This window comes from Podarcis vaucheri (genome assembly GCF_965113315.1).
Source record: "Podarcis vaucheri genome assembly, chromosome: Z".
In the NCBI taxonomy this organism is placed as follows: domain Eukaryota; kingdom Metazoa; phylum Chordata; class Lepidosauria; order Squamata; family Lacertidae; genus Podarcis; species Podarcis vaucheri.
Window position 1 is genome coordinate 41936787 of NC_138758.1, and position 27371 is coordinate 41964157.

The 27371-nt window shown below is 41.7% G+C and overlaps 2 protein-coding genes across 5 annotated transcripts in view; one reads left to right on the forward strand and one right to left on the reverse strand.

Annotated features, from left to right (window-relative positions):
* Positions 1 to 5645, forward strand: part of RAB14 (RAB14, member RAS oncogene family) — a 35163-nt gene extending 29518 nt beyond the window's left edge. Inside the window, exons 5-8 of the mRNA XM_082207772.1 lie at positions 96 to 162; positions 1323 to 1410; positions 1652 to 1682; positions 3431 to 5645. Coding sequence (XP_082063898.1) covers positions 96 to 162; positions 1323 to 1410; positions 1652 to 1682; positions 3431 to 3608 — 364 coding nt within the window. The 3' untranslated portion in view covers positions 3609 to 5645. The remainder of the gene's footprint in view (positions 1 to 95; positions 163 to 1322; positions 1411 to 1651; positions 1683 to 3430) is intronic.
* A 1904-nt stretch (positions 5646 to 7549) lies between these two features.
* Positions 7550 to 27371, reverse strand: part of CNTRL (centriolin) — a 60410-nt gene continuing 40588 nt past the window's right edge. For all 4 annotated transcript variants that reach the window (XM_082207656.1, XM_082207657.1, XM_082207658.1 and 1 more), the window contains 19 exons: positions 26583 to 26775; positions 26299 to 26429; positions 25280 to 25420; positions 24438 to 24564; positions 22742 to 22906; positions 20656 to 20815; positions 19656 to 19771; positions 19071 to 19288; positions 18245 to 18402; positions 18023 to 18096; positions 17365 to 17553; positions 16251 to 16476; positions 15674 to 15879; positions 14900 to 15040; positions 12482 to 12757; positions 11922 to 11984; positions 11255 to 11464; positions 9719 to 9802; positions 7550 to 7941 (listed from right to left, as the gene is read on the reverse strand). In XM_082207656.1, the coding sequence (XP_082063782.1) occupies positions 9728 to 9802; positions 11255 to 11464; positions 11922 to 11984; positions 12482 to 12757; positions 14900 to 15040; positions 15674 to 15879; positions 16251 to 16476; positions 17365 to 17553; positions 18023 to 18096; positions 18245 to 18402; positions 19071 to 19288; positions 19656 to 19771; positions 20656 to 20815; positions 22742 to 22906; positions 24438 to 24564; positions 25280 to 25420; positions 26299 to 26429; positions 26583 to 26775 (2869 nt within the window). In that variant the 3' untranslated portion in view covers positions 7550 to 7941; positions 9719 to 9727. The remainder of the gene's footprint in view (positions 7942 to 9718; positions 9803 to 11254; positions 11465 to 11921; positions 11985 to 12481; positions 12758 to 14899; positions 15041 to 15673; positions 15880 to 16250; positions 16477 to 17364; positions 17554 to 18022; positions 18097 to 18244; positions 18403 to 19070; positions 19289 to 19655; positions 19772 to 20655; positions 20816 to 22741; positions 22907 to 24437; positions 24565 to 25279; positions 25421 to 26298; positions 26430 to 26582; positions 26776 to 27371) is intronic.

Genomic DNA, 27371 nt, shown 5'->3' on the forward strand with positions numbered 1-27371 from the left:
CAGTACCATCCTCAAAGTGTAATAGGAAATAAACTGACATATTATGCTGGTGTGACCCTATAAGTACTTAGTTTTGCCTTTTCTGTCTTCTGCAGAAGAAGCACGTATAACCATCTAAGCAGCTGGCTGACAGATGCAAGAAACCTAACTAATCCAAATACTGTGAGTTTGGCTGTTTAAAAATGGTTGCATTAAATGTAGGGCTGTCAAACATCCTTTGAACATCTGCCTTTTCGTTGTTTACATTTAAAATCAAACAAATATGACCTATTTTGATATCTTTGGGAGATGTTGAGAGTGTGATAAGTAGCAATTTGTTGATAAAGACACAAAGTTACCACTTAAACTACTACAGTACTTGCCAAAAGGAAAAACTACCTTTTAATTTATTTTTTATTTCCCATTACATCAACACATCAAAATGGGGTTGGTTTGAAATCAAGGGTGCCATTAACGCTCATCCACACTGAACTGGCTTTAAATTTGCTACCAGTGATTAAATTGTTAAAGCGAAGGTTGTGGCTCTGATTAAAAGGCCTTGTCCTAAAGCATGGAATCAGAACACAAGGCTAAATTGCCACCCTGTTGCATAAGCTGCTGCTGGTTGTCATCTTATGAAGTATAATTTCCCCAAAATTATAAATGAACATAATTGCTGCCAGAAGGAGTACAATGTGAAGGTAATGGCAAGAGTCATTAAGGAGAGAAGAAAAATTATTGGGAAAGAGCCAACCAGCCAAATCGATTTAAGTCACCACTGTAGTCAGTAAGACTTGATCTAAATTATTTTTTTAACAGAAGGACACATATGATTTGGTTTGGGTTTTTTGTTGTTCTTTTTTCTTTCTTTTTTTTTTTTTTTTGAGGCTAAATACCACCCTATCTCTGCAGTTGAAGTTGGTTTCCTTCCACCCTGTGTAGCATCAAGTGATTTGAATACATCTGTTCCTGATTTGGTTCTGTTCTCCACAGAAGTTAGTTCTAGCTAGCCAGGTTCACTTCCTCATTAGTGTGACTATTTTATTTCCTAATAGCCTTTCTTGAATCTGAATGGCCCTGCAGTAATAAGAAGCTGAAGTGTCACTTAACATTCACGCTTAAAGTTCTGGCAGCATTTGATTTTGGTTTTCCTGATCTGTATAGCCTTGCATAAAAGGATTATCTTTACCAGCTCTACTCAGGCGTGTCACAGGAGGGCTAAAGTGGCAGCTGCAGGATGCTGGAGCCTAGGGAGTAGGACTAGCATGCAGCTGTTGACCTCTTGCCTTCAACAGGGACTGCCAGTTTATCAGCAATCTTTTTGTGCCTTATTCCGGATGCAGGTGATAATCCTTATAGGAAATAAAGCGGATCTGGAAGCGCAGAGGGATGTGACATATGAAGAAGCCAAACAGTTTGCTGAAGAGAATGGTGGGTGTTGCTATTCCAGTGCTGTGAGTGTATAGGTTGGATTCTAGGCCATGATAACTCCCAGAAGCCGTTTTGGGGAGCGGGGAGACCTCAGCGATTCAGGGCCTGAGTTGTTTCACTCACAGATCTGGTTAAACAAACTACTGACCCTGGAGTTCTTTGGGAACTCTTACCTGTGAGGTTTGGTATGGGGCACTTGCTATTCCTGCCTATGCTAAAGTTGTATTTTGTTTCTAAACAGGATTGCTGTTTCTTGAAGCGAGTGCTAAAACGTAAGTACTGAGTCTTGATTTCTTGAAACCAAAATTGCTTATGAGGATTCATCCATAATCTGCTTTGAGGGGTACTTTGATTTTTAGTACCTGTAGCTACTTTGATCTGTAGCTTGAGCAATTATACCCCCTTGGTACCTTTCCAATCTTGCTGTCACTACTTGCTCTTTTCCTGGAAAAGCATTAGGTATTGCTTACCCCTTTGTCCAGTGTAATTCTTCACTCAGTTGCTAATTAGCTGTTTACTTCCTTACATTAGTTGCTGTGTTCATCAGTGTCACATGTCTGACTTTTGCTCATTAGAATAGTGGTACCTCGGGTTACATACGCTTCAGGTTACATACGCTTCAGATTACAGGCTCCGCTAACCCAGAAATAGTACCTCGGGTTAAGAACTTTGCTTCAGGATGAGAACAGAAATTGTGCGGCGGCAGCGGAAGGCCCCATTAGCTAAAGTGATGCTTCAGGTTAAGAACAGTTTCAGGTTAAGTATGGACCTCCAGAATGAATTAAGTACTTAACCTGAGGTACCACTGTACTAATATACATTATAGTGAGGGCATAGAAGCTTAGCTAAGCCCCATAAGGTGGCTTTGGTGTTGGGGAAACAAGAGGAATATTATTTCTGTTCCTTGTTGACAGTAAGAAGCAATTCTGGCATGTTCAGGGGTTTGACTGAGAATGTCCACACTGGCCTAACCCCTACCCTGCTGTTGCCAACCACAGCAATTCAAAAAAGATAATATAACAGTTGTGTTCAGATGTCACAAAAAACCATGGTTTATCATGATGGGAAGGAGCTAGAGTGAGCTTTGGACTCACACATTCCTCTTTTGGCATGGCCTCGAGGAAGAGAGTGGAAGTTTTGTTTCAGGTTTTTAACTTTCGTTTGTCTTTGTATCAAGCAAACTGCTTTAATTTAACTGCACTTTATTGAAACAAACCATCTTCAAACCATGTTTGTTTCAAACAGGGAATAGTTAATCTTAATTGCAGTTTAGAGTTTGGGTGCCATGCTAAAACTGAGCTTTCCTTTTTTAAAAGGAGGCTTTCAAATCTCCCTGTGGCTGTGCCAGAGGAGAGGAGGGAAGGAGTGTGTGAGCCATAGTTTCACTGCAATTTGCTCCATTAAGTTAAACATAATTTATCAATCATTTGATGTTTTGGGATCTTAGACTCATGAACTTTTCAGGAATTTCTGCCCTGTGAACTAGAAATTCTTGCTCTAAAGCAAGGTAGTGCATGGTGGAATTGAAGTGCTCCATGGAACAGATGTAAAAAGCAACATTGACTACAGGAGTTGGGGGGCCTTCAGGCAGAGCATCCTCAGCTGGCTCCATTAATCTGAAGTGGGATGTACCAACTGAGAATCCTCTTGCATCTGCTTTCCTTGCCCCATGTAAAAGTGAGAAGAGTAATCTGGGGTTAGTTGGGACATGTGGCAGGAAGGCGTGCAGGAATCCACACCATCCTGATGTGTGCTATGAAGACACTAGGGCTGCTGATGCAGAATATCTGAAGCACAGAAAATGGCGATTGCAAGATGTTCTGTTGATGTTTCCATAGCGGTGGCGGCTAAAATAGATGGGTTGTGCAACCTTAATACCTATGAAATATGAATGGAAACAAGGGTAGAAGCTCTGTGCTACATTGCTCCTGGATAGTTAATGGTGGGTATGTGAAATTCTTTGTGCAACAGGCTTTCTATATACATTCTAAGTTAATATTGCTGCTTTCCCTTTTATCAGAGGAGAGAATGTTGAGGATGCATTCCTAGAGGCTGCCAAGAAAATCTATCAGAACATCCAAGACGGGAGCCTGGATCTAAATGCTGCAGAATCTGGTGTACAACATAAGCCTTCAGCTCCACAGGGTGGCCGACTAACCAGTGAACCCCAGCCGCAGAGAGAAGGCTGTGGCTGCTAGTGACCTCACTTCTTGGCTCTGTTTCTGACCTTTCACCTCTGTTAGGAGCAGTGCTTTTGGCTGCTTCAGTTTCCTCTGTCCATCTTACTGGGTTTAATTAAAACTCCTGAGGCAACAGTTTAACACAGCACTAAACTGCTAAAAAATAAATAAGAGAAACTTAGATGTAATCAGGTTATCAAAGGCAAGTAGAGTCATACCCTCTCCCTGCATGGTAAATCTAGAAGTCTCCCCCCACCCCAGTCCTTGTGAATAGGTGTCACCAATACATGATTTACAAAACAGAGCACTGATGGTTGGACCTCATGATTTTTATTATTCTTTCTCTTTCTGCAGGGCTTTGTCTCTTGTAAAATTTAACTTTACTAGCTTCAGCCTTTCCTCGCAGTCTGCAAGTGGTCTGGATCTGTCCTTTTTAGTAACAAAAAAAAGTTGATTTGCTGTGAAACAACCTACATGATTAGAGTGGAATCCTGCATAAGATTCCTGTTTTAGTGGGAAGGATTCCCTATTATGCAGTTGGTGGTGGTGGTGGCGGCGGCGGCGTGGGAGCACTCATTGCAGGAGTGTTAGCCTTCATCCATCTTGGCCTCCCACATGGCAAGTATCTATCTTGTGCTTGTGCTCTGTAGCTTGATGCCACCCACCTCTTCCTTCTCCTTACCATTTTTACCTTTTGTGGCCCTTGTTAACAGAACGTAAATATGTATAAATTTTGAAGGAACAGAGCTAACACTTTAAAAAGTACATTCTGTGTATATGATCTTAATGAAATAAAAACAAACTGATTTACTGGCACTAGAATAGGTAATATATTGGTCTGTACAGTTCAACCTAATAATGACCACATCACCCCCAGCTTTAGTAACTGCAGTTCACTGACCATTGGCTTGATTCCGTGGTGTTGGCATTTGGAGGTTGTGCTTAGGAAGCTGGTTCCTGACACAGTGCAAAAGAACACCTACCCCAGTGTAATAGTATCTGTCCTATCTTGGCACTGTCGTCAGCCTATTGCTGCTTTTGTTTAATATTCCTGGTCTTGTGCAATTGCTGGTGTGCTAATAAACTTTTCCTCTCTCTTTGGGAAGACTTTTTGCATTAATCCAGCTTCATTTCCTGCCTTATTGTATAGGAAGGATGGGCTGTTGGACATCTTACACTTTTATGAAAAGATATATTCTCAACTGGACTGTCAAGCATTTTACACTCTAGGGATTTTGAACCATACCGTGGCATTTGACACTACAGTTGACATAGGCTTAATTTCTGCTCCTCCTCAGTTCTTCCTCCATGCTGTGGTTGCAAAGAACTTTGAGAGAAGTAATTCAGAGCAATTGTGTATATGTAGACCTGTCTGTCTACTTGGGTTGGAGCCACCACATATATAAACAATCTCAACTGTACTGTAACTCTTCCATAACAACCTGCTATTTAAAAGAAAAAGAGGGCAACAAATGGGTTAAGCTTGATTGGGCTTCACTATGTTTCACTATGTTTCACTATATTGACTGCAATGCTTCAAATATAGCATAGGTTTTTTTGTTTTTAGCCCTGTAAAGACACTAAGCAAGGCCATGTTCAACTATGTAAAAGCAAAGGGTGATAACCAGCATACTGTACAGTCAATGTTAAATAAAAGCCAAAACTGGAATGTGCAGATGATTTTAAGTGTTTGGATAATGTGTACACTGTCCCTTTGTGTGTTTCCTTTTTGTTTGGCTCTGGATAGGTTTCTCCCCCCCAACCTAAGATTCTTAAAATAGATGGGTATTACAAAAGATGCAGCTTGGATTGCACCATGTGGGGTTTTTGCCCGGGGACCATGACCAGTTGATATACAATTTTAAGTTTGGGCAAAGGCAATCACTTTCTGCAGCTTGTTGGTGGTGCAATACCCCCCCCCCTTATATCCTCCAAATTATAAGTTACAGTAGGTCTTTGTTTCTGTGACAGGACTTATTTGGGCTGCTGTACTCATTTATTGTAACAATGCTATTATCTAAATATTTGTAAATAAAGTACCTGTATCTAGATAAATGACAGTGGTCGTTCTTTGAAAATGTGCACTCAAGAGGGTGTGGATTGTGGGTCACATGAAGCAAGTATCCCTTTTTATATGAACCCACTAGACCACAGTTGCTGTAGTTTTGCTATATTATTCCATGTGTGAAGGTTCTAGACTCGTGTAATATTTGTCACAGAAGGTGATAGATGGCTTTATTGTATAATGTATCAAACTTAATCCTCCCTAGCCTGCTCTCTATGAATATTTATGGTAGTGTGAAAGCAAAAACCCCCGCCATCATTCTAGGTGAGCTGCTACATACCTATGTAGCTGAAGCACAATCGGCATGCTTGCCTTTAGACTTTAAATCCTTTTGCAGAACACTTAAGTTAAAGCACGGAATGTTAAGACCAACAGATGTGCTGCTTCACCATCAACCAGTCCTCAAGTCTAGTTGCAGATCTTTTTTATCTAAACCTCCTGTAGGGAAGAGCCTAAAACCTTATTGCTGTAAACAGGCAACAACCAGAAAGGCTGCTAGAAAACACTCATTTATCACAAATGTACATTTCTGTGGATTAATCTTGGCTGAAAGGTAGGCTCTCCAAATAGAGGCAACTGTTAGAAAAAAATCAAGTTCCCATTTTAACAGGGGCAATCCTCACACATGGTGGAATGGTGTTGAAAATCCCACCCAATGCAGCATTACCTAGCCCTAGATTTGGAATGGTGGAAAGTACAGTTCTCCCTCTTGAGCTTTGCTTTTGAACTTTCTGGTTCTACTTGCTCTTGGATCTCGTCAGTCTTAATCATTAAAGTTCATTGGAGAATATCACTGAAGAATTGTGAAGTTGCATAATCAGTTTGATGGAAGAAAAACTGATCTTGAAAAGCACATGTTTTATTATTGTTAGGTAAAGGGGGCTCACTTCATTTTTGTAAGTGCAGCATTGCTTAAGTTTCAAGTATGTGTGGTGGATCTCAACATTCAGACCAGTAAAAAATAGCTAAGGGTTGTTTTGTATTTCACCCTTTTATTCAAATGGGAGGCACCACTGAAATTAGTAAACCTAAGTAACGTCATGTTACTTCCAATGAGTCAACTTACAACAACCCCTAGTGAACAAACGTCAGCTTCTGCTATGTTAATAAAGTTTATGCTAATTTTCCACAGTAGCTCAAATGGACAACAGCCATTTGCTGTGGCAGAATCCACTGCAGTCCTAGATCACAGAATGGGAGTGGAAAAAGAGAGAGAAATAGAGGAGAAAGTTACTTTTTATTTTAAGAGTTTAAGCAGGAATTAGAATAAAGTACTATTTGAGGTAAACTGCAACAGAATTAAGAGCTGAGACAAAACTTATGTGCATAAACTGAGAAAAAGCTCTGTTGGGGGGGGTGAGGAGGGGACATGAGGTGAGACAGCCAGTCTGTATAAAAGTTAAGTCACATGACCCTGCATCTTCTAAGTAGGTAGATGGAGACAACCCCCATACTTTAAATACCTCCTTCATAGTGGGGAGTAAATTTACTTCTGGTGGAAATATGGAAGCAGTTATTGCTGCAAAATCTAGGACACATTCAAATCCCTTAGGTGGGCAACATTTTTCAGAGAGCCTTGATCCCTTACAGGCAACCTGGATGGCGCTGGTTTCAAAAAGTCACATCCATTGCATTTGTAAAGTAGGCAACATTCCAGCTGTGCACAGGTTGATATTTCTACACAAACACACCATGCAGGCAAAGAATGCATGACACAAGGGTATCTACCCAAGGACTAGATACATAAAGCAGCCTAGGAAGGCTGTACTTTGCTTTTTGGCCTGAGGTTCCCCATCCCTGCCTTGTAAGATCCTAGATATGCATAGGAACCTGGTGGAACAACCAGTCACTAAATATTTATGTTTATAGAAAGCAGAAGAAAACGCAAGGTGTATTTTTTTTGGGGGGGGGAGGGAATATTTATTTTTGTAAAAAAAAATCAACAGAATACAAATTTTCACTAAAAATGCTTAAAAAGCTTATGCCCATTCACCCACATATAAATAAATGCACGCACCCCTACCCCACAAACAAAAGGATGCAGACATCAATGGCTGTATCTTTCAATACTGCAAATGCTACACTCTAGCTTGCATTGCAGAAGTGCTGCATAGAAATAAAAATTCAAGTAAGTGTGCATACGTAATAAAAACACCTGAGCTCACACCTAAAATGTCTTTAGGAATGTTAACAGGGACTTGGAAACCAATGAGGTAGTCTTCTGATGCCTTCAAAGCCAGGCTATTGGCACGGGCTGCACCAATACAGCTGCATTTCACTGCTTACCTATAATAATAATAATAATAATAATAATAATAATAATAATAATAATAATAATAAACAACTTCAGTGATTACTGTAAAATATGCTTGCTGCAAATGGCAAGCAAGGTTACAATCACCAATTTACTGATTGATTAACAAAGAATTTTCAGTTAACTTTTTAGCAGAAGTAATTTCTTAAGCATGAAAGGTGATGCTGGTCTGGCTGGAAGTAAACTGAGGTAGTGTGTTGCCTCAGGTTCTGGGTAAGCTGTTACCTTCCTAACTGCTAGCAGAGCTAGGAAAAGGGGAGCTGCTTACCATGAATTAATTATTCTCTGCATCTAGGAAGGGCAGTCCAGAAGGCTGGCAAGAGCACCTCCCTCTAGGTGACAAGATAGGGTTCAATCCAACTGATGCTCTCCAGTGGAAGGGGCTACCTAGCTTTCCCCACAATGTACAGTACTAGAAAAGCAAGGCAACCCACCACATAGCCTTTATGACTATAGAAAAATAATGAATCCAACACAATGTGCAGCAGGGAGAAGTAAAGATCACTACAGCAAGGAGGCCACTCTAGAAACAGATGAGGTCTAAAGAGATGATAATGGTCCACTAGGGAGCAGTGGGGATTATGCCACCCAGAAATGCTTTGCCTTTTGGAAGGTTGGTTCATTCAACATTACGCACCCTGTCAAACTCTGTGAAGGGTACTGTTATAGGCTTAGGCAGACCTTTACTCCATTGGGAACTGCTGTTGTGACCTCATCCAGGGCAGAGGTGCTATAATTAAATTGTGGTCTGTATGTGGGCTTGACCAACAATGCTGGAGATAAAATCTAGGGGGGAAAGATAGTCCTGAGAGACTGAAAATGTCTTCAGGTTCTCTGATAGCTCCCTGGCACCTAACACCTCAGATTAGGTGGGAGAGGTCCTCTGCCTGGTCCAACCCAGGTGCTCTTTATTCAGGGCTGATGTGCCATTGCTTGAAGGCAAAACTGCTGCCAGGAGACCATGGGCAGAATTCCATGATTTGGAGACTTTAAAGAGTCCTGCTCATCACTCAGTGGGGGTGTAATCTTAATTATGTGCTTGTAAGAACAACAGCCAGGAGACTGCAAATCTGGAGGAGCTATGGAGGAACAGTCAGATGAGGGCAATTATGTCCTCTTCATTTTCCTGTGGCAAGATGTGACCTTGGAGTGGTGTCTCCCCCTCCCCCTGCTTTTGTGAGCTTTTCCTGCTCCAGAACAGGGAACAGACTTGGATCCCACTTAAGGTTCTGGAATGCCCTACTGAAGATGTAAAAGAACCTCATGCACTGCTCTCCACAGGTTACCCTACCCCAACCTGGGGCTACGCAGAGTTGTACAAAACAGACCGAGAGCACCAGGATGGGGAAGGCTGCCATTAGCAATTAAAAGCTGTAAGCATAAGTGCCCTAAATCATGAGCATGGCCTCAGTGTTTGATGCAAGATATAGGTGTGAGTTGTAACTCCCCCCCCCCCGCCCCCCGAGTTACATGGAGGAAGGCTGATTACACAGATGCTAGACTTTCCAAAAAAAAAGTGTCATACTTAGAAATAAGAACTACATACTCCCTTGAATGAGGTGGCTAATCTGTGGCCCTCCAGGAGTTGCTGGACTTAAGTTCCCATTACGCCTGACCAATGGCTATGCCACAGACCAATGGAGGGCCACAGTCACATTGCCCTAGAAATTGTGTTTATATTTCAGTCTAAATTTTAACATTTACTGATCAATTCCACACATTCCACTGTTATCACCCCACCACTCTTACCTGCTGGGATTATGCCTTGTACTGATGAATACCTGGAGGTTGTGTTGAAATACCTGTTGATGTCCTGGAAGGAGATCTAGAAAACTAGAAAAGATGTCCCCATTCAATGAGCAAAAAAACTGAGAAGACAACACATTGCAAGAGCCCTTGACTTGCTTCTGGGATATGGATAATAGCAGCAGCATAATCCCTATGATTATTATTTTGATTATATTATTGTAAGACTTACAGCACGCTAAGATATTTGGTAAAATATAAAAAGAAAGGATACACAAAACTTTTATTCAAGATAAGCAGGTCAGAACATTCAAAGTGAATAAATTCATTGCTCAAAGTAGTACATCTCCCAGTCCCTTCCTCCTGTGTTAAACTCTGTGCTGAAAACCCTTACAAAATATAAACTGCTAACAAGGTGGTTCAGTAAAAGGATATAACTAGAAGCAAACTTGTTATAGTCTAGGCAATTGGCTCTGCAGAGAAAGCCTGTTACTGGAGAGTCTACTAAAAGGACTTGAAAGAGATCCATGGCAGTTTATTCCAAGGCAGCCATCTGGGAGGCTTTTTCTTAACCATTGTAACATGCATTTTATTTTAGCTTTGGTGATTGCAGCCATCTCACAAAACAGGGACAGAGGGCAAGAAGAGCCAACAGCAAAGAGGTAATGAAAAAAGCAAAATACAAACTAGAGTGATTAAGTAGAAACAAATAGGAGAGAAAGGATACTAAGGAATTTAAAGAAATGCTAAACAAAAAATCTGAGCAGAAACACAAATAGGAGAAAGAATCAAGAGTGAAAAGCCTGTTTGGCTCAATGGGCCAGATCCTTATCAGCCCTTATGGGGCAACTTTGATAGATGGTTGGGATGTCCCTTGTGCAGTGCTTTCCCAGCGCCCAGCAGCCAGGTGATTGTCAGGGCATTTGGAAAGCACTTTGCAAGTCATGTGCTCAGTGCTCCCCGAGTGCTGAGCATAAGACTGACAGGACTGCTTTCTGCAGGGATCAGTTCCACAGTCTATCTAGCCACATCTCCACCTGCCCCACAGCTGACATCAGATGGGGGACAGGTGGGTGTAGTTTGGGAGAAACAGCCTCAGTGAGATGAAATGTTGAAGTATCAGGTTATGCATGGAGGGGCACACATTGTAACACAAAGCTATCACAAAATCCTGTTAAAAACCAACATACAATTAAGCTCCAAATTTTTTAGAAAATATGCATGTGAAAAATCAATGCATATTCAGACCACAGAGAATTAGTTTCTGATATTCAAGCAAATCCAATACACGGGGAGAAAGTTTTCTACTAGTTGCCTCCAGCCAGAAAGAACTGCTTCAACAGCTGTTCTGGGAGGGGTAAGGAGGCAAAGGAGGTCACTCTGGACCCTGACACCAGCAAGAGCCATGTGCTATTTTTTTCTGGTGTAAGCCACTGATCATCACTTGATCAAAAGGCAGGGTATACTTTAAAATGAATGAAAATAGAAAGGCTCTCTCCTACACAGAAGCAGTAAATCCAAATCAATGTGGAAACTTACCTGGTTCATTGTGAGAATTGACTCATCATGCAGAGAGTCAGTTAACCCTGAGGAGTTCAAGGAAGGAAACTGCGAGTCTGTTGAAGTACTGCTAACTAGTTCATCCAATGCATCAACTTGCCTCTTCAGGCTATGGAGGGTGCCCTCTGTCTGCTGCTTTCCTTTAATTAACACCTCCACTTGCATTGACATGCACTGACGAAGCTGAGCCTTAAAGAACACACTGAGTTAACTGACTGGTTTATTAGATAATTCTGTGCTATATCAATAAAGGGGTGCATAAAAGTAAAGGTAAAGGTACCCCTGACTGTTAGGTCCAGTTGCAGATGACTCATCTCACTTTACAGGCCAAGGGAGCTGACGTTTGTCCGCAGACAGTTTTTCTGAGTCATGTGGCCAGCATGACTAAGCCACTTCTGACGAAACCAGAGCAGCGCACAGAAACACCGTTTACCTTCCCGCTGGAGTGGTACCTATTTATCTACTTGCACTTTGACATGCTTTCAAACTGCTAAGTGGGCAGGAGCTGGGACCGAACAACAGGAGCACACCCCGTTGCGGGGAAAAGGTGTACATACTATCAAGGAAAACTATGACCCCCACAATAACTGGAAATATTAGCCCCCTGCCCCACTCAAAGGCTGGGAACCTAGAACTGTTGTGGTACCTTGAGCCGATCCTCATGGTGCTGCAGCTGCTCTCGGCGTGCTTTTCCACGCCATTGTTCATCCTTGGGAGAAAAGAGAACAGATTGAAACAGGTGGCCTGATAAAAAGATTAAGGTAGGATTTGCTGGTTGGTAATCATCATATAATGAACATAGGACAGTGACATCATAAACTAGCAGGGCTATGAACACCATGCAGCTGCAGCGACTCTGCTTAAATACAGAACCCTACTTACAAGTTCCAGCAGCTCAAGGAGTTCAGGATTTATTTATTTAAAACAGGTTTTAGACCTCTAGTTTTTTATTTTTAAAGAAATAGAAACTAGGACTGTAAGTGGCAGAGATCAAAGTCTAGGAGCTTGAGTGTGGGGGAAAGCTTCCTGTGTTTGTGTTTCCAATGCAGGTGTACCACAGCAGGGAAGATGCAAGAGTTGGTTGCTTCAAACTGAGATTCATAAGACGCACAATACAGGAAGAATGATTCTTGCTTGCATGCAAAATTGATGGTCTGAAGCAGCTCTGATTTTTTTTAACACTGATTTTAGTAGGGTTGTGTTTACCGTGATGTGGACTTTGGAAAGGTCCAGCTTTTCATCAAAGCACAGCATTCTTCCCTCATTATTTGTGAAAGGATAATTTTCCTTCAGACTTTCCAAGTCACTCTGAGGTCTTCTTTCAATCTCAAAAGTAGTCTCCAGTTCTCCCAAAAGCTTTGGAGGGGATTGACTCAGATCCTTCAAACCGGTTCTCATTTTGTCTTTCACTTCCAGCTTAAGTGACTTCACTGTCCCTTTCATCTCTTTGTGTTGTTTCTCTAAATTCTCTTGACTCTTCATCTAAGCAATGGAACACAAGGGTGAGACAGCAGGATTTCAGAGAGGATGCTAAGGATTAACAACCAATTAGCAAACCAGACCCAATGCAGACACCCAGCAGGCCCTATGTGATGAGTGGCAGAAATGAATAGGGTCACTGGTGGGGCTCCTAATCTGGCTAGCATTGGAGGAACTGCTGCTTATGTGAGAATAAGGTAATGGTAAAGGGACGCGGGTGGCACTGTGATCTAAACCACAGAGCTTAGGCCTTGCCGATCAGAAGGTTGATGGTTTGAATCCCCATGACACGGTGAGCTCCCGTTACTCGGTCCCAGCTCCTGCCCATCTAGCAGTTCGAAAGCACGTCAAAGTGCAAGTAGATAAATAGGTACTGCTCCAGCAGGAAGGTAAACGGCGTTTCCATGCACTGCTCTGGTTCACCAGAAGCGGCTTAGTCATGCTGACCACATGACCTGGAAGCTGTCTGTGGACAAACGCCAGCTCCCTCGGCCTATAGAGCGAGATGAGCACCGCAACCCCAGAATCGTCCGTGACTGGACCTAATGGTCAGGGGTATCTTTACCTTTACCTTTTTAAGGTAATGGTAACATCATAGGTGCAGTTTGTCTTTCTTCAGGCCTCCATTATCTCAAAAATTGCAACAGCTGCATCCTGTAACTGCCATCTCCATGTGACTTGCAGGTGCAAAATTGGCTAAATGAAAACTAATTTATCAAATTACAAAGACCACCTTAGCCACTTCCATGCAACCACCTTTAAGTATTAAAAATATAGGCAAGACCTACTGCTGTACACAATTCCAGCTTGTACTGTTGGTGATGACGATTTCCTCCTTATGAGGAGTTTGATTTCTTTGGGCATGATAAAAGATGGCACATAATCCAACCCGAGTATAAGCCAACAGAAAATATTTGAGCCCAGGCTTAATTCTCCTACTGAAATCACAGTTTGGAGCCACAGATTTTGTAGCTACATTACAATTATTTCTTATGCACATGTAACTTGTACTATTTTAATCTTACACGTTTGAAGGCTGGCTGGTTGAAATTGTGCAAATTAAATGCATGCAAGAACAGCTTTTAAGCTCTCTGCCTTGCTTACTAGGCAACGCCTTTCAGCGTGCTGGCTCTGGAAGACTTGGGATGGTTGTACAAGGTCTTGCAGGCACTCTGATGGCCTTGCAAGATCTTGTGAGAGCATCTCAGAGCCAGTGTGCTGAGTGGGCCTTCTCAGGTAAAGGAAGAGAGAATTTAAAAGTTATTTGGAAGGTTAGGGATGCGCATGAGGGTGTGGCTCCAAGGGATTGAGTATGTGTGTTTTCTTGTATACACAGAACCCTTGGAATCAAACCTCTGTATGTGTAAAAGAAGCCATTGCTCTTGAGTTATAAAGTGAGCAGTGTTAGAAGTCAAGCCTGCCTTGAAACTGTTCCTATGGAAGCATTCAAAATGATCTTAGCTGGATCAAATTCCATCTAGTCCAGCAACCTGCTTCCTTCCCATAGGAAATCCCCAAGCGGAGCATGAAAGTAAACACATGTCCTGTGTTGTTTGTTCTCAGCGATTTGCTGCCTCTGAACATGGATGGCTGATAGCTTTTTCCTGGAGGAGGTGAGGTCTATCAAAGGCTATCTAATTCTGTAGTCATAAATACATATTATGGCAACAAATTCCATAAATTAATCCTGCATTTTGTGAAGTCTTCCCTTCTTGCTCACCCTGAATGTGCATTTCATTGGATAATCCTGAGTTTTAATGTTTATGGGAAACAGCAAGGAAAACTCTCCATCCACTTTTTCTCCACTTTAGATATACAGGCAACGACTGATTAACGCATGTTCAAAAGACATGTGATTGCACATGTGCGCGCAGTGCCAAACCCAGAAGTGACTGAAAATGTCACAAAACATGTCACTAAAAGGGTGACATGGGCAGTACAGGGCGCACTTACATGCACTCTGCTGACATGCACAAGGGCCAGGAACGGAACCCCCACATGAAATGGTCATTGACCCTACTGATGATCCCTATTCTTTTGTATTTGGTGTTAAAAATACAGAGGAAGGTGGGAAGGTGGAATTGCCCACCTTTCTGCAGGATGTAGCGCATCATAGAGAGGCAATTTGTTGGATCCAAGTCCTACCTGTGACTTGAGCTGCACGTACTCCACTTGGATCTGGCTAAGGTCCCTCATAAGCTGCTTTGCTCGCAGGTGGTTGTCTTGTGCCACTTGCTCTATGGAGGCAACTTCTTTTTGCAAACAGTGGTTTTCCTGTTTTTGTTCCTAAAATAAAAATTGGTGGGTGGGCATGTTCACAGTTTTATATTTTGTTTTCCTTCAGATGAACAGTTATGCTCCTGTGAAACAAAAACTTGGCATGATAATTACCATCCAGGTAACAGTGCTTTGACAGGGCCCAACCCATGGCAAATGACATTAAATTATGCACATGTGATTGCAGCAGCTAATAGAGTGACCTGTGAACAGCTTAGCTTTAACCTTGCCAAGGAGTCAGAAGATGGCTTTGGGTGAACTCTCCCCTCCCCAACAGTAATGAGTGGCTGGGGAAACCCAGCCAGATGGGTGGGGTAGAAATAAAATAATTAATAATAATAACAATAACAATAATACCGACCTACATCACAAATTTTTTATAAAGAGGAGGCCTACAACATAGCAACAGTGGGGCCAGCTTGGGATCTAGTGAATCCTAGGCTTGTTCAGTCCCTCGCTGGGGTACCTCCTTCCAATACACCCCCTTCCCTCAGTCTGGTGTAAAGGAGATTTAGATTGCAGCCTAAACTGGTTGAATTTATATTCCATTGAAATGAAGCAGCCAAGTCCCATTGATTTCAGTGGGAATCAGGTTCAACCAACTATCACATTTTTTATTACAACAAAAACAAAACCACGTACATGAAGTGCTCTTTCGAGTTGGGCCTTCTGCATCTTGATGGCTTCCTTCAGTCCTTCTATTTGCTTTTCTGCCTTTTCCCGCTCAGTTTGAATCTGATCATGGAGCACTGTCTCCTTGGCTTTTGAGAGTTCTAGCTCCCTTTGGAGGGATAAAACCTCACCATTTTTTTCTTGCAACTTCAGTTCTTTTTCAGAGAGCTTATGTCCTGGAATCAAGAAGATTCATTCAGCCTATGTCACCAGAAAAGCATGTACCAAATTTCAGTTCTCTATATAGTGAAGAAGTACTTTTGCAATTTTAAAATATTACATACTGTATGCAATTTTAATTTATTACATGTACATCCTTCCCTTTCGCTAAAGAGGTTAGAGAAGCATTTAAACCTATCTCACAAGGTTCTTTTGGGACTATGACTATCCAGGGATTGCACAGTTCAGTGTGCATCTCAATCTGAGAGTTCCACACCCACAATGAGGCCATAATACTACAGAGCTTATATTAGGACTTCTTCATATAAAAATTTATAAAATTTATAAAAATGCATCAGTGGCTGTTGCAGCCTTTATCTCAACGTACGGGTTTTGCTGACTGTTTCTTCAAGAGCTCTGCACCATGACTCCTCCTCTTGAAGCTTCTGGATCTGTTCTTCTTTTCCTTGAACTTTAGCAATTGCTTGTTCCAGCTGGTATTGCTGCTCTGCTAGTCCTTGTTCCAACAGCTGTTTCTGATCCTTCAGTTCAGCTGTGCATTTCTCTAGCTTCTTTTCTTCATGTTGTATGTCCTCCCTGAGGTGATGAAGGACCTGGCCAAGGACAACACGTCAAGAGTGAACCTTCAATTGCAAGGGGTGGGGATTGACCTTCACAGGCAGCTGCTCTTCTTTCTGTCTCTTTAGTTATATAAAAGCACTGGGCTGAAAATTTTCCTTTTTCAAAGTGGAGCTTGATACATTTTATGCAAGGTATTTTAAATTCTAATACAGTATCTCAGGGTTAATTGGGGCCAGGGAAGGATGTCCCCTGCCCAACCACTCCATAAAGACTCTACTTGATGAAGACATTGCTCTTTCTTGCCATCATCAGAGAGCATCACAACCAGGTGGAGGATGTGGGTGGACTTCAGTTGGGAGGAAGGTCAAAACAGTTCTTTTGGGTTGAGATACGGTGGGTAAAAAATCAGCAGCTCACAAAATGTACAATAGGAAACGCACAAGGCCAAGAAAAGGCAAGCACTCAAGACACAACAAGAGGACCAGGGTCTGCTCCTTCCAGTATGGAATATGGGGATGTCATCCATCATCCTCAGATAAACACTTTGATTACTGTATTTAAATTTAGGAAGTAACTGGGGAAAGGTCACAGCTCAGTGCATGCTTTATATGCAAAAGGTGACAGGTTGATTTCGGGCCCCTCCAATCAAAAGGACTGGGAAAGATTCCTACTTAATCTCATAGAGCTGCTGCCACCCAGAATATGGATTATAGTTCAGATTAAGCACAAGGCAACAGTTTATGCTCCTCGAGATCAGAATATACGTTCTCTAATTGAGCTCCCACTCTATAAATGGATTTACTTAGAGCTGGTGTCTTAAAGATGAGTTATCCTTATATTCTAGAACAAGTCAGTTTGGAATCTTTTAAAATGAAGAAAACAAGCTGAGCAGATCATTCATGAGAGAGAGCAACACATACCATCTCCTGTTTGCTCAGTTGTAGTTCGTGCTCTTCTATTTCCCTGCAAAGCTTCTGCAGCTCGTTCTCCTTCCTCTTCTGTATTTCCTGGCATTCCCTGCACTTTCTTGAAGATTCTGTTATGGTGTCTTTCAGAGCTGCTTGTTCTTGAAGTAGCTCCTCTTTTTGCTTTGTGGCATTTTTCACATCCTGTCATTTCCCAGCAAGAAAATCCAGAAAACAAAACACAAAAAAGGAAACACATGCAAATAAATGTTGCACTCCACAATTTTTCAGCCGTGAGACTTCAGGTACCTACAAAATGCACCACTGCTGCCAAGCAATGACGTCATGCATGAGCTAGGCTCACACCATAGGTGAAAAACTGCAGTCACAACTCTCAAAATGGCATATTTGTAGATGCCTTCTCTCAGCCCATGTATGTTTATTCAGAAGATGAATCCCTTTGAGCTGAACACTACCACCACCTATTATTTATTACTTTTGCCCCGCCAATATAACTGGGTTGCCCAAGCCACTTTTGGGCAGCTTCCAATATAATGGGAGATAAACCCAAGTTAAGCACGGAGAGGATTGGGCTGTTAATTTTTGATAAAGGCCTCCTCTTTCAATACAGTTGTAGGCTTCTTGTCATTATATTCCAATGCTACAAACCAACCTGTTCCAATAGTTGAAGATGCTGCCTGGAATCATTCAGTTCAGTCTTCAAAATATTCAGTTCCTCCTTTTTTTCTACAGAAAATACATTTTACAGCTTGTTGAAAGAAAATACAATAATCTAGGAAGGTGCAAATACTGGATATGGAAAGGAATTCCATACATTATGCATATATTTAAAAAAGATGACTATTTTGTTGGAATCCGGAAAGCTATTATTTACCTTGAATATGCTTCTGTAAGTCAGTAACGTTGTCATTCAAAAGCATTTTGTGCTTTTGTAGTTGGTTAATATCAAGCTGCAGTTTTTGGACCTCTAAGTCCATTTTCTCTATGCTGGTGAGAGTGGCTTTATTGTTATCTTCGGCAGAAGCCAAGGATCTGTAAAATGGGATAAGATAAACTTTTTATTTTGGGTTCATGTTGATATTTTTGACAAGTTTAAATTTTCTTGCAAACATTAAAATGGGAATACAGAGCGGTCATCACCAAAAAGATCTCAAGTTGACCGGGACTTTTGAGCCATAATTGCTATTTTAGAGCTCCTTCCACCGTTCCTCATAAGGCTTGGCTTCTAGACCCTAGATCATATTGCCATCCTATGCACATGTTCCAGCTTACCAGAGAAAAAAAGTACATTCTCTGGAGTGAAAGAAGCACCGGTCAACCTCTCACTTATTCCCACAGTTCCCATCCATGCTTTTCAAGCCTAACCTGATGCTTGCATGTTCATGCCAGATTCTTTCCAAGTGTCATGCTCCCCTCTATCTTCTTTATACTTATTTTTCTCAAGTGAAAAGTTTTCATTTCCCCCCCATCAGATTTCTGCCTACAGGCTAGGCCACAAATGGAAACCGGGGAGTGACCAGAAGGCAGTGGATAGTCTACAAAATTGCTGGATGGAAAAAAAGACTTAACCCATTAGTGGACACCTCCTTTACCCAATCCAGAGAACAAAAATCATGCCACAAAATCATGGAATTATCCAAAAAGATAATATCCTTCATAATACCACAATATATTTATTCAAAGCAACATTTCTCCTTCACCTTTTGGTTTGTGACAATTTCTCCTCTAGACTCTCACAGTTTTCTTCCAGCTTTTGCTTCTCAGTGCTCAATGCCTTGATACTGTTTCGCAGAGAATGGAGCTGGGAACTAAGCCTCTCGGTGTCTTGTTGAGCCCTCTCAAGAAGTTGTCTTTGACGTTCCACTTCCCTGCACTGCTGCTGAGATGCTTGCTGGAGAGTCTCCAACTCAAGTTTCTTCTAGAAATTAAACACAAATGAAACAGTGGAGCAGATTGGATTTTACTTCACAGTGTTCCTATTTGCCATGCTTGCCTTGTGCCTAGTAGGACATAGCTTTATGTACACTATTATTCCAGCTCCTTTGTTTTACGATATATACTTATGAAAGTTTTCATACACCTGCACTCTGACTGCCCAACTGATACTTTGAGTAAGTTTGAGAAACCACACTTCCTATGTCATTTCCATATAGCCTACCTATGGGATAGAACTTATAAAGGTAATGTGTGAACATAGATCTTGCTGAGATAAAAGATGCCTGCAAACTGCTCTGTAAAATGCTTTCTCTCTGGTATGAATCATGGCAAAATGAACCCTCACTTACCTCCAGGACTGCAACTTGCATTTTTTCCAATTCATTAACTTTTTGGCTTTGCTGGAGTTTTAGGCCTTCTAGTTCATCATTTTTGAGGCACAACATTTCAAGAACATGCCTGAGTTCTATTAATTTGACAGCAGAAACAAAACTAGGTAAGTTCCAAATAAGCCAACTGAATCATACACAGGCCCCCAGGATCAGTTTCTACTATCTCCAGTTTAAACATCAACAATAAAAAACCCTCAGATAATAATGCTGGGAAAGACCCCCCTATTGGAACTGGGGCTGGGAACCTGCAACCCTCCAGAAGTTGCTGATATCCAACTCCAATCACCCCTGACTTCACCATGCTGGCTGTAGTTGATGGGAGAAGGGAGCTGGAGCCCAACAACTTCTGGAGGCTTAAGCTCCTTACCATACTGGGCCAGACAGGCTTAAGCCCTGAATTGGTAGAGGAGAGCTTTATGAATAATTTTTTCATTGTGAATTTACACAACCTATGAAATCACATTCTGTTCAGATTTGATCCTCATTTGCAATATTTATACAGAGGGACAGAGATCCTGCAAAAGTTGTAGCCTTCCAGCAGGTGTGGGGTCTGAAGGTGGGATTTGTCCCACGTCCCCTATCAAAAACTAAGATATGTGCAACTAGCCAGAGGCTGCTATAGAAGAGACTTCAAGTAGCTCTGTTATCCATGGAGAACTGTCAGCTCAACATTCCTCACACGGTGTTAGTGCTGTCCCATGCATTCTCATGCAAAACTAGTCTTGGGAATAGGTTTAAAACAACAGTCATCTTTATTTCAAGGTTTTAAACTATCCACAATCAAATAACCTAAGAAGCAAGAAACCTACGTTTAAGCCAACTGTTTTTGGTCTCTCTTTTTAGTTGTTTCTAAGCAATTAGCTTAATCATTGGAACAGCAACCCACAATCTTGTCACCTGGTTGTTTTTGCAAAAATGGGTATATTGTGAAGAAAATAGCAATCATTTTAAGCCAAACCTGTCTTATGCTTCATTATTTGTCCCAGGACGTCTTGCAATTTCTCCTCCTCTTTTTGGATATCCTGAGTTACTAGAGAAAGTTGGGATCTTTTCTCACTTAGTTGGGCATTGAGTTCTCCTTTCTGAACACTCAGATCCTCTAGAAAAGACTTTACTTCCTAAGCAAAAGAACAAAAATTGCCATGCTTAAAAAGTATGCTTATACAGAAAGTACAGTTTAGGGATGGGTGAATCTGTCAATTTTAGTTTCCCTCAGTTTTCTTAAGTTCTCTTAAGTTTCTCTTAAGTTCTATTCTCCATACTCCACACCAGTTTCCAATTTTAAAAAAGTCCTCATGTGAATTCATCAGCATTCTAATGACTTTCTCTTAATATACATGTTTGTATGTAATTTTCCTGGATATACACATTTTTGCAATGCTATTTCCCTGACTGTAATGATTTTATGTACACTTTCCCTAGTATATGCATTGTTTTATAAACTATTAGGCCACGGAACTGTATTGCAAAATTCAGAGAAGTGTGATTTTCAAATAATGGCTGTGTTACATCTTTATGTGCCCCCTCGCCCAGCTTGTCCGGAGTTTTGGGCTGGGTTGCCATCAGTATGCTGATGACACCCAACTCTATCTGTTGATGGATGGCCATCCTGACTCGGCCCCAGACACACTGACCAGATGTCTGGAAGCTGTGGCTGGATGGTTACGTGGGAGCCCAGCTGTGGCTGGGACGGGACGATATGGGATTGGGGGGGCAACTCCCATCTCTTGCGGGGGCGCAATTAGTGCCAGCACCGTCCGTTAAGAGTTTGGGTGTAATCTTCGACACCTCCCTTTCCATGGAGGCGCAGATTGCAGCTACAACAAAGGCGGCATTTTTCCATCTCCGCCAAGCTAAGCAGTTGGCTCCTTACCTCTCTCGCCCTGACCTAGCCACTGTGATCCACGTGACGGTCACCTCCAGACTGGATTATTGTAACTCGCTCTACGTGGGGCTGCCCTTGAGACTGACCCAGAAACTCCAGCGGGTGCAGAATGCTGCAGCGAGACTCCTTACGGGGTCTTCGCTGCGAGATCACATTCACCTGGTGCTATACCAGCTGCACTGGCTCCCAGTGGAGTACAGGATCAGGTTTATGGTGCAGGTTTTAACCTTTGAAGCCCTATACGGCCAAGGACCCTCGTACCTACGGGACCGCCTCTCCTGGTATGCCCCACAGAGAAACTTACGGTCTTCAAATAAAAACATCTTGAAGGTCCCAGGCCACAGAGAAGTTAGGCTGGCCTCAACTAGAGCCAGGGCTTTTTCGGCCGTGGCTCCGATCTGGTGGAACACTCTGTCACAAGAGACCAGGCCCCTGCGGGACTTGACATCTTTCCGCAGGGCCTGCAAGACAGAGCTGTTCCACCAGGCCTTTGGCCAGGGCACAGCCTGACTCCCTCCCTCAGCAATCTTCGCGGAGCTCTGGCCCAATGGTTGCCAGGGGCTTGAATTAATTAATTTTATAATGAATGATTTTAGAGTGTTGTTTGTGCTGTACTTTTGTACTGTTTTATTGTTGTTAGCCGCCCTGAGCCCGGCTTCGGCTGGGGAGGGCGGAATATAAATAAAATTTATTATTATTATTATTATTACAGTTTGCATAACATTTTAGGAAGAGTGAATTAGGTAGATTCACCTATAAGTGAAATCAGAATTGAATTTCTCCTCCACCACTAGGTGCAGTCCTATGCAAGACCCATTAGGTTCAATGGAACTTACTTCCAGGTCAGTGTGAACAGGACTGCAGCCTTAGCATGATAGCCAATGTTAATTCTACTCAAGAGTAAACCCACTGAAAATAAAAAAATGACTAATTTATGCACAGTACTTTCAATGGGTCTACTCTCGAGTAAAACTAGCATTTGATACAACCCCTAATAATCTTACTTACAAAATTCAAATTGTTGTAACTATCAGCTGGACATTGATTCACAATTTTTGTGACTTAAGACAATGGAATAGTTTCAATATAAACCTTCAAAAGGGAACAGTATCCAAGAAAAATCCAAACTGGCTTCAAAATAAACAAGAAACTAGAAAACCTTTATTTGTCGCCGTTTTTCAGCCACTTCAGCTTCGCCATGCCCAAGAGCTTCTGTTAGGTCAGCATTTTTCTGAGCAATGCTCTCTTGGAGGAGGAGGAGCTCTTTATTTTTTTGACCAAGCAGTCTGTCCAAAATTAGCAGCTCCTGCTGTTGAGCTGCAGTCTACAAAAAATAGGAGAGGAGGAGGGAAAAACACAATGTGGGTCTTTATCGGTCACACTTTGGGACTATGCACTCCCTATGTGACCTCTGAGATTCTTTGAGCAGAGGACACTTGCTATTCTCGACAGCTGATTGAGTGTGATGGCTGAGCTATTGGGCTAAGGAGATTTTGCTTTGAAGTTCACTCCTGGTTGTGAACTCACAAGGTAGTCTCAGGCAGTCCATTATTCTGTCTGTAAACCCCTAACCCCCCTCCCTGTTCCCTTCCTAACTTTAATAAAGAGATAAAACAGTAAGTCTATAGGATTGTTATAAGGATTATTGAGATAATACATTATTTTTATATTTTGGGAACACCCTAAAGCACAACTAAATACTTATCATCAACATCAGCACCACCACCACCACAATCACTACCACCTATAAGCAGTGTTTCTCAGCAGGGGGATATACCCCCAAGGGGGCATATGAACATCTCAGGGTGGGATTTTCACACACACACACACACACACACACACACACAGTATTAGTTAAAAAGCAACAAAGCATATTAAAATAAAAAAGGATTAAGTGTTAGGTTCAGAAGGTGAGAAGACTGTATGCAGCTTATTACATGATCTGCATGCCACCACAGTTGCACATTTGGCATGATCTTGCAAGCACTGCACCAGATGATATACTGTGCACAGCAGTTTATCATGCACAATGCACTTTTTAAAAACTTTTTTTCCCATTATTAAGCCCTGGATTTTCTTTCGAATTAATAGTCTCAACATTTTGACCCCTTTGAAAAGTCACTTAGAGGAGCCAGGTTTGAAGGGAGGGGGTTGTTTTATGTTAGCTAAAAGGGGTCACAGATTAAAAGAAAAGAAAAAGAAATGCTGAGCTTCAGCAGGGGAAACAGGTGCAGGGGCCCTATGAGTGTGACGTCTGCTGTTGGCAAGCAACAAACAATCAGGCTCTCTCATGTACATTTTATAACATAAAGCTATTTATATTTAGTCAATGTATCTCTTTTTCTTTTCTACTGATTTACTGTGAAATCACCCTAGACTAAAATACGAGTTTTCAAATGCCTCATTGTACATCTATCTACTTTTCCTATGTGATCCTCTTTCACTCTGCAAGTACCAATTTTCTAGTTATGCCTTTCTATTCCCTTTTCCTATTCCATCTCACATCCAGCTCTCTTCATGCTTGCATTTGAGCATCTCCATAAGACACATTTTGTTCACTATGGCCTTCATTCACTTTCCTCGCCAACATATCTTGTGTTTGCCTTTAGGTTGAAAACCTGATAGCAAAGCAAAGCCTGTGATGTTTTAAATGTTTCTACAGTACTTAGTAACTGTAGGTGCTTTATTTTTAAAAAGCAATGTGATCTAATAAGATTGATATATTTCATTCTCTTTGGTCAGTAAAAATGACTTCTGCCCTTCTCATGAAAGCTACTCTTGGGCTGGCATCTTGGGCCACTTGCATTTCAAAGTGTGGGTGAGGAAGGATTTGCTGTACCACCAATTCTACTCACCTGATCCTTCAGCCTCACTAGATCACTCTTTTTGCTCCGAAGAATATTCTCTGCTTCTTTAAGAATTTGGAGGTGGTGATCTTCATTACCTTCTGCAACTTGTATATCTGCCTGCAGCTTCTGAAGGCTAGAAAAGTTTAGAAGCAAAAAAATGTTTTTTGAGAAAATGAAAATACGCTGTGGTCCAGTGTTGATCATCTGAATTGCTGAGCTAGTCAGCGACATGGAACTGTCACTGGTTCAGTTCATCTCAGCATCCAATCAGCCTCTCTTGCTGATGCCACATGCCCATTGAAGCACACTGCTGTCAGAAGAGAATTTCTAGGGCCTGGTGTACTGGTAGCCACTGAGAGCAGCTGACAAATTTAAAGAGGAGAGAGGATAGGAATATCTAAATAGGTGGGCCTGGTGTGAGGCTCAAATGAAGAACAAAGCTCTAGTTCAGGAATGGGGAACCCTGTGTTCTACTGAAGGCCTCATTTACTGTTGGGGTGGCATATGTCACCAATGGGCAGGGTCATCCCTTTTATTTCTTTTTCTGCCACCCCCTTTCTAGGACTAGAATCTAGCCTTTCACAACACCAAGTTTGAACAGTGAGGACTTGTAGATAGGTGGAGACTGTCCAAGTGTAGGCATATTTCAGAGGTAATGACAAATGTATTTGTTTGTTTATGTGCGGCTTTTTGGAGTATCATATTATGAGCATTTGTTGCAGTATAAAGTAGCAAGAGGATTTTTTTTGAAGTGAATTAAAAACAAAAACTCTCATGGACTGCCTTAGTTAACATGAAAAATTGATTTTTCACATACTTGAGTTTGAAACCAAACCAATTTAACTTGCCTTTCAGTCAATATTTCAATCTTCTGGCTCAAGGATTGAAATTCAGAATCTTTTGCAGATATAACTTTGTTGATTTCCTTCAGAATCCCTTCTTGTTCTACCTTGTGCTCTTCCAGGTCCTTTGCATCTGCCTGAAGCAATCTGAAATGCATTAAAAAAACTCTTTCTAGTGCTGATTGCTTTTGAGTAGCATTGCAATGATAGGTCCAAATTCTTATAGGGTTTTTATTCTTAAATCATGGGCCATCAAAGTTCCAAGTTCTAGAATCTAAGACAAAAGAACAAAACTTCAGAATCTTCATGCAGCCAACACCCTCAATACACCGATCACTTTAAAGTGAGTACACCCTACCTAGCTGCTTTGGCCCCACAGCTTATGTCTGGAAGACAGATGATGTGGTGAGACATGTATGCATGCAGAAACGGACCTTTCTCATCAACTTCCATTTTAACTTTATTGAACATGCTCAACTTTTACCGGGCTGCTGGAGGGGTATATTTCCTCTACCCCATCCCAGCTTTAGCCTGCTAATATATCCCTGTTATGAGACAATTGTTCTATTTGTCCTACATAAGGATCTACACTTTGAGGCCGAGTTTGCTATTAGTATATAGGATGCTGGCTCAAAAAGGCTCCAGATGAGGCATATAATAAAATGACTAAGCACACCATGAAAACAAACCAACACTATTAATGAAATATTGATGATTCTTACCAAAGCAGCTGCATTATAAAAAAATTAAAACAATCATGTCATTTGTAACAGGCTCCCAGCTGATCCAGAAACCAGGGTGTCTTTGTCTGCCTGTCACTCTAGTCCCTTTCACAGAGTAGCTGTTACATAGTTACTGTGGTGAATGAGGGGATCCAGTGAAACCATAAACAAGTGTGTAGCTTCTATCTTTCTTCAGTCATGTGTGGTGCATCTGCCCAGAAGCCACAAGTGCCTCCTAAACCACAGCATGACCACCCTTGCTATATAGGACCAAATAATGTGATGTTAACATTTTTGGTTTACCTTAGTTGCTGATCTGCATTTACAAGCTTCAGAGCCATCACCTGAGCCCGCCGTTCAAGCTCTTCAGCTTCTTTCTCCATCCGAGACAAATGCTGCTTAGCACTGTTGTATTTCTGAATAGTCTCTTTGGTCTAGAGAAAGAAAAAGCATTAGAAAAAATACCTATTTCATATACTACTATTCTACTTGTAGCCAAAGTGTAGAGATGTGGGGAGTTCTAAGATCTCCTTTGTAATTCAAAGTTTCTCTGCATCTTCCTAAAACAAAGTAATAAAAATCCTTACTTTCCCCCGAGTATTTTCAAGTTCAGTTTCAGCTTCAGCAAGAAGTCTGTCGGCCTCCCTTAGTTCTGCCTGTCGTTTTAGGAGAGTCTTTCCTATGCATTCTATTTCATCCACAATGTTTTCATGGTGCTGGAGAGATTTCTCTAACTCCAGTTCTGAAATCAGGCCACTCAGGTGCCCATCAATGAAGTCTCTAAAACACAAGAGGGTTAAGAAGTTAATGCAGAAAGTGAATAGCCATCAATAGCTTTTTAAAATTCTAGATTCTCTTAAGGAAGGTGACCCAAACAAAAAACCCCAAGTCCCACTCCCTGTCTTTCCCTCAATTTTAGCTGATCTCCCTATATAGCTTTCTAAAAACAATAACAAAAAGTGGCTGACCCCTGGGAACTCAAGCACTGTTTTCCCCAATACTGCAACCCTATACTATTACTTTCTCCACAGCTCTAAAAAAAAGGGGGGGAGCAACTACCCTATGGGTAAAGGATCTCACATTGGAAGAAATCTGCGGGCAAAGTAAAATAAAAGATGGGCAGGCAAGTTCAACTGGGCAGGGGGGGGGGGGAATGACTTGTTTGAACCAAAATAGGACTGTGTCATGGTAAGCAGGTGGCAATTCAACTTTCACCCCCAATATACTGTAGACTGAAGTGGAGGAGTTGGGCTGAGTTGCAAGAAGAAAAGAAGACTATGTATGTGATGGGAGATTTCTTCTTCCTGAGACCCCAGAAAGTCACTGCCAGTCAAAGTAAGCAATACTGAATCAGAACTGGACAATTTGATTTGGAA